The 6,538-nt window shown below is 56.8% G+C and overlaps 1 protein-coding gene across 1 annotated transcript in view; it reads right to left on the bottom strand.

Annotated features, from left to right (window-relative positions):
* The window catches only part of GRIN2C (glutamate ionotropic receptor NMDA type subunit 2C), a 12,484-nt gene that overhangs the window by 3,127 nt on the left and 2,819 nt on the right, over window positions 1-6,538 (bottom strand). Inside the window, 10 exon segments of the mRNA XM_031059927.1 lie at window positions 1-187; window positions 584-816; window positions 1,341-1,528; window positions 2,109-2,269; window positions 2,477-2,706; window positions 2,792-2,917; window positions 4,251-4,404; window positions 4,746-4,914; window positions 5,030-5,241; window positions 5,783-5,897. The exon segment at window positions 1-187 is cut by the window's left edge and continues 100 nt beyond it. Of these exon segments, the coding sequence (XP_030915787.1) occupies window positions 1-187; window positions 584-816; window positions 1,341-1,528; window positions 2,109-2,269; window positions 2,477-2,706; window positions 2,792-2,917; window positions 4,251-4,404; window positions 4,746-4,914; window positions 5,030-5,241; window positions 5,783-5,897 (1,775 nt within the window).

Genomic DNA, 6,538 nt, shown 5'->3' with positions numbered 1-6,538 from the left:
TCCAGTCCTCAATGGTGCTGCTGGCCTGCTCCAGTGAGCCGCCCACGCTGGCCGTTGTCACCATCTCTTTGGCCGCCTGCAGCATTTTCAGCACATTGGCCTGGGCTGAGTTGGCAGTGACATCGGGTGTGGGCGCCCGCCCGGGGCTCGACAGGGTCTGCACCCCATTGAAGCAGCTGTAGATGCCCTGTGGGGAGAAATGGGGACCCCCCCCATCATCAGCAAGGTCAGTGGAGTCCTGCCCCCCTGAGCTCACCCTGCTGAGCTGAATTAATGCTGCTGAGTCTGAGAGAGCTTCAGAGCACTGACACCCCCTCCCCAGGATCCCCAGAACCTGTCAATGTGGGTGACACTGTTCTCTATCACCCTTTTCCCCAGGGTTGCTGATAAAGGTGTGGGGTCATTCCCAGGACTGAGCCCTTTCCTCAAACCTGGCTTTTGTCACCAAGATCTCATATCAACAAGAACATCTCCCCTCCTTCCCATGCAGGCCAAAGGACAATGCCCACCAAGCTATGTCCATCTCTGTGACACCATGTGAAGACATTTGGACACCTTGAAAGCCCCTGTCAGCATCCCTCACCCTGCTGATGGCCAGGAGGAAGTCAAGCTTGTGGGACTTGGGGACAGAATGACGCAGCTTCCAGTAGACGAGGTGCTCCCAAGCGAAGACCAGCAGGCTCAGCCCCATGGCCACCAGCAGCATGTAGAAAACCCCAGCCATGTTGTCAATGTCCAGCTTGCTGCTCATCACCTCATTCTTCTCATTCTGGCAGATCCCTGATAGCCAAACTGTCTCCAGCTTCTGGGTCTCACCTGGGACATGCATAACAGCGCAGGGGTTGAAAATCCACACCTGGGAATCATCTTCCCAAGCACATCCCTGCCCCTTTCTACCCTGCTGTGGGTGGAGGAGGATAAAGAGACCCCTGAGCCTCTGGAGCTGGAATCACTTAATGTTGCTGCTGCCATTGGCCTGAGTATCCCACCAGTCACTTATCCTTCTCCAGGGTCCTCTCCTGACTCTGTTTCCCACCCATGTGCCAGCCAGCCATGCTCACTGTCCTCTTCCCAGGCTTCTCCTCAGGACCTTCAAATGTTGTGCACAGCCATCTCCAGGATTTTACAATCCCAGAGGGAATGACACACACAACATCCAGAGGATTTCATACCCCTGAAAGGAGCTGGTGAAGTCCCTCAATGCCGTCCTGCCATGAGGATGTCAGCTGTGAAGGCTGCACAGGGTTTGAGGACCAAGCCCCATTCCCTGGGTTAATCTGCAGGGCAGGGGTGGGGCAGGATGGGGACAGGGCTAAGGAGGAGCTCACTCAAACACCCACCATCTCCCAGGAACTGGAGCAGGGCCAGATCAATGGCCCGCTTCCAGCGCGAGTCCTTCTGCAGGGCGATGCCGTAGCCCGTGGTGGCAAACACCTTCCCGCTGCCGATGGTCACCAGCTTGCAGCCCTCGTCCTTGCCCGCCATGTAGTTGAGCACCGCCGCGTCGTAGATGAAGGCATCCAGCTTCCTGCCCACCAACAGGAGGAAGGGTGAGGAGGGCTCTGAAAGCCCGTTAGTGGGGGAGGGCTGTGCCTATCTGGGGAGCTCTATCCCTTTCAGAAAGCTGTAGCCCATCTGGAGGGGATTCTATGTTTTCTTGGGGTCCCTGGCCTATCCTGGAGTGCTGTAACCACACTTGGAGGGGAAGTACCCAATCCTGGGGGGAGCTATACCACCTGGGGGAGCCATGCCCCATCTGGGGTGAGCTGCATCCCTTTTGAGGAGAGCTGTATGAAGCTGTACCCCATCTGCAGCAGGTTGTGCCATGTTTGAGGGTCCTGTACTTCATCCAGGGAAGATGCACAGAGCCATACCCTGTCTGGGAGAGCTGTACCCAGCCTGGGGGGCTCACAACTAACTTCAGGGGGGTTGTACCCCAGTTGAGAAATCCCTTCTCCATCTGGGAAGTCCTGTACCCTATTCCAGGGAGCCACAGTTATTTGGGGGTGCTATATATGGGGGTCATTTGGGGGAGCTCTGAGAGCCATATCCCATCTGGGGGCCATACCCCATCTCAGGGAGCCATACCCCATCTCAGGGAGCCATACCCCATTTTGAGGCTGGTGAGGGCGTCCTCCACAGAGCGCTGGTTGTACTTCACCATGTGGGTGTGCATGTCGGGGTAGTTGCTGCGGATGTTCCTCTCGGTGCTGCCGTTGGGGACAGTGCCAAAGCGGAAGGGTGGATACTGCTCCTGTGGCCTCTGGAACTGCAATGGGGAGCCCCAGAAGGTGGCATCACATGGTGCCCATGTCTTTCCATGTCCCCAGCATGTCCCCTCCCCACAGCCAGCCCTCTATTCATGCACTCATGCGCAGCCAACTGGCAGTGATGTGTAGCTCCACACACATCACTGCCAGTAACTTCAAAAAGGGGTTTTTTGGGGATTTTTTAGGGCTCCCACCCCAATGATCACCTTCCTGTCACTCAGCCCTGACACAGTGTCAATGTACTGCTCCTGGATCATGAAGGCAGCCAGGTTGGCCGTGTAGCTGGCAAGGAAGATGACAGCAAAGAAGGCCCAGATGAGCACCATGATCTTGCTGGTGGTGCCCTTGGGGTTCTCGATGGGGACTGAGTTGTTGAAGACCAGAGCCCACAGCAACCACACGGACTTGCCGATGGTGAAGGAGGGACCTCCCGGCCCTGCAGAGACAGGGAGCAGAGGGGAGATTTGTCAGCCCAGCCAGGGACGTGTTCCCCTCTCCCAGCTCCCACCTTCCCAACTCACTTTTGCCGCTGGTGAGGTTCTGGTTGTAGCCAACGGGGCTGAAATACTCGAACACGAAGACAGTGATGGCCACCACAGTGAGGCACATGACAAACATCATGACCCACACGGCTGGGCTATAAGGCTCTGCAAAGCAAGTAGAACTTTGTGAGCCTCCAAGGACATCCCCTGGTCCTCTGAGGACTGCCAGGAGCCCTCCTGAATGGATGGGGCTCATCTGAATATTGCCCCTCCTTGGAGAGGAGTTGGAGGTTGGCAGCACCGTGGCCAAGCAGCTCCACAGGGAATCAGGAGGGAAGGGGGTTGCTACAGAGCTAGGGGATGCAGCCATCCTTCCCTGCCTAGACCGAATCAGGTTCTCACTAACAGGGAGATCTTTACAAAATGCTACCCATCTCCAGGGTCACTGCAGGAGGGTTTCCCATGGGACTACAGGTTGTCCCCCATGATGGTTCTGGAGACAGGACTGTGCCTGCCTCAGGACCAGAACCAGCCCCCCAGCCCTGCTCAGCCCTGGGGAGAGCCCCCCATGAGTGGGGACAGGCAATGAGCTCCTGCCTGCCCAAGATGATCAGGGAAGGAACAGCAGGAGCACTGGATGGAGCAGCAGGAGCACTGGGGATGCATCCGAGCTGTCAACGTGCAGCCACCGAGGTCCATTTATCAGCGCGTCCTTCGCTGTCAGGGAGGAGAGGCCTCCCCTGATGGGGCTGTGGCTCACTAGCGCAGAGGCAGGAGACACAGGGACATGGGGACAGCAGACCCCAGCCCTGCCAAACCAGGGCAGGATGCTCCATCTGTCCCTGGGGCTGGTGAAGGTGACCCTGCTTCCATGGGAGTCTGGGCTTCGTGGTGGGGGGGGGACAGGATGAGGAGAATGTGCCCAGGCTGATGGTCCGAGGTTCCATGGCATCCCCAGCACCCTCCTGCACCCTCCCCACACAACAGCCCAGTGCTCCCTGAGCTGGGACATTGATGCTGTGCCCTTGCCAAGTGCAGAGAGCCCTGCCCAAGCTGAATTTCCCGATGACATTGGCCCATCCTCCCCTTCCTAGGCTGCAGCTTTGCTGGTGTAAAACTCATTAAATAAAACTTGTAGCACTGGTGGTTTCCTACACTTGGCTTAACCACTGGCACTGGTGATGGTGGCAGAGATGGGTCCCCAAAGCAGAGCTCCAAGCTGGCAAATCCTCCCATGTCCCCATCCTCCCTCCTCCACACAAAAAATGAAGAGGAGAAAACCACTGAGCCCAGCCTTAGTCTCCAGCCTCCATCTCCATAATAAAAGGATTATTCAGGCAGGGAAGAAAGAAGACCCAAAGCTGACAGCACAATCTCCTTCCCTTATGACTTAGGCTTTTTTTCCTTGAAAGTTTTTAAAATTGAACAATATTTCCAATTTGCATTTGTAGGAAGCATGGGATGAAGCTGCAGAAAGACAGGGGGACACAGGGCTCACCCAGGAAAGCGGAGGGGGACACGGTGCCGTTGCTCCGGGCCACCATGACGCTGATGCCCGTCTCCACAAAGGGCACGGAGAAATCCACAATCTCAGACCGCTCCTCATTGATGGTGAGGGAGCCAATGGCCATGTCTGCACGCTTGTAGTACACCTGGAAAAAGGGCAGGTGAACTTGGGATGGGCAGAGGGGCAAGCAGAGGGACCCAGACCACTTTCCCCAGGCATTTCGTCATCTCCAGCATTTCCAGCCTTAATTTCTGCCTTTTTAAAAAAACAATATTACCTTCCTAAGTGATCAGGGGCACAGACACAACCTGCGGTGCAGTTGTAAGTGTTCATCTCATGACTCCTCCAGGGAGGAGCTCATGCCAAGTTCTCCCCTGCCCACAGTCCCACCACAAATCCCATCTTCACCAGGAAAGCCCCAGGTCAGGAGTGAGTGGTGCTCTCCAGGGATTGTCGAAGCGGGGTCTGAGCCATGCCCATCCCTACCTCACCAATCATTCCATTCCAGACCCCACGGACGATCTTGCCGTGTTTGCCATTGGTCACCAGGTAGAGGTCATAGGAGAACTTCACTGCCTTGGCCAGCTTCTTCAGGATGTCGATGCAGAAACCTTTGCAGCACAGCTTGGTGTAGGGATCCACAAGGCCATCACCACTGGAAACACACCAGGAAAGATGGGTTGGACCAAACAGAGATGCTCTGAGCACCCCGGACACCATGTGCCAAGGGAGTGATGGCCAGACTTGCCAAGCTCCACGTCCCTGCCCACCTGTGGGAGGAGTTGGTCTGCTTGCGGCAGGGCACGGTGTTGCGCACGCAGACCCCCGTGCTGGGGTCCGTGTTCTCCACGATGACAAAGGGTCTCTCCTCCAGGGTGGCCACTGTCAGGTGGCGGTTGTCGACCACGGGCTGCATGAAGGAGCCATAGCGGGGCCACACCGGGTACTTCATGTGGATGATGCCTTTCTCCCACTTGCCCACCTGCCCCCACGGGAGAGCACATGGTCACCCCAGTGAGGGGCTCTGGGGGTCACATGTGATCCCATATCCATCCTCCCACCTTTGGGGCTTATTCCTTGTGAATCTCAGCATCCCTTTCCCCACACACCTGTGGAGGCATTTCCCCCTGAGCCCCGAGCTTCACACTCGGCTGAGCACATATCTGGCCAAACTTTACCCAAAATACTTTCAAACTACAAAAAAACCCTCCATACATCTTGTTTCAGATCTAGGTGTTTGGCTGCTGTTTTCCAGAAGTGGGCATCTGCATTTCTGACTTTTTTTGAACTTATCAGCCAAATTGCAAGGAAAAACTGTCAACTCCTGCCAGAGCTTTGGTGCTCATCATTGCTGCAAACCCCCACCATGGCACCATGGGTACTTTTGGGACCAGCCATGGTACTTTTGGGTTTTGCATGGTACAACCCACCCCAGGGTGGGACCCCAGCCTGTGCAAGGCCCCAGGCTCACCCTGCCCAGTCACCCTGCAATGTGCCCATTTCAGGGGGCCTGGGGGTCCTACCATCTCCCAGAGCCGGTGCTGGTTGAGCGTGATCACCACCATGGTGGGCTTGACCAGGTAGCCACCTTCATTGAAGGAGAAGTCCCTGTGCTCCCATGTCACATTGAGAAGGTGCCTGGTGGGACACAGAGCCTGTAAGTCCTTGGATGTGCAGCCCTGCACTGTACAGCCCTCCTCCTTCTCCTCTTCCACCTTCACCCAGGCTGCCACAGGTCCCATGGAGACATGTGGGGCTGAGAGCTGGGGACCAGCTTTAACCCCCACGCAAGGGGCAGAGGGGCGCTGGAGAAAGCTCTTCTAGCAAGGAGGCACCAAGGATGATGGCCCACTGCAGGGTTGAGGATGCACAGACTGCCAAAGCAGCCCTGAGGTGCCACAGAGCTGTGATAGACCCCCTGAGACCCCCAGGGCTCCTGAGTCGCCAAGAAACATGGGAAAAGGCAAGGGAGATGCTGGGACATCTCTGGGGAGATGCTCCAGGAGAATCTCAGCCAAGAGGCATAGACTACCAGCTGTAGCCTTCAGTGAGCATCATCCTTGCTGCTCGCCAGCTCCATCCCCCTCCTCCCCTGCCCTTTCCCTCACCTTTTCCCCACTCCTCCCATTTCACACCCACCCTAGGGGGTCCCCAGTCCTCACCGGTAGAAGCTTGTGTTGGTGGCCGTGGCCCTGGTGGGGGCCCAGCAGTCCCGCCCCACCCCTGGGAGGTAGCCATGGGCACGGAAGAAGCTGGCAGCCCCCATGGCCATGATGGGC

Source organism: Geospiza fortis, unplaced genomic scaffold (genome assembly GCF_000277835.1).
Source record: "Geospiza fortis unplaced genomic scaffold, GeoFor_1.0 scaffold244, whole genome shotgun sequence".
Taxonomy (NCBI): Eukaryota; Metazoa; Chordata; class Aves; order Passeriformes; family Thraupidae; genus Geospiza; species Geospiza fortis.
This window is presented reverse-complemented; position numbering and strand designations above follow the sequence as displayed.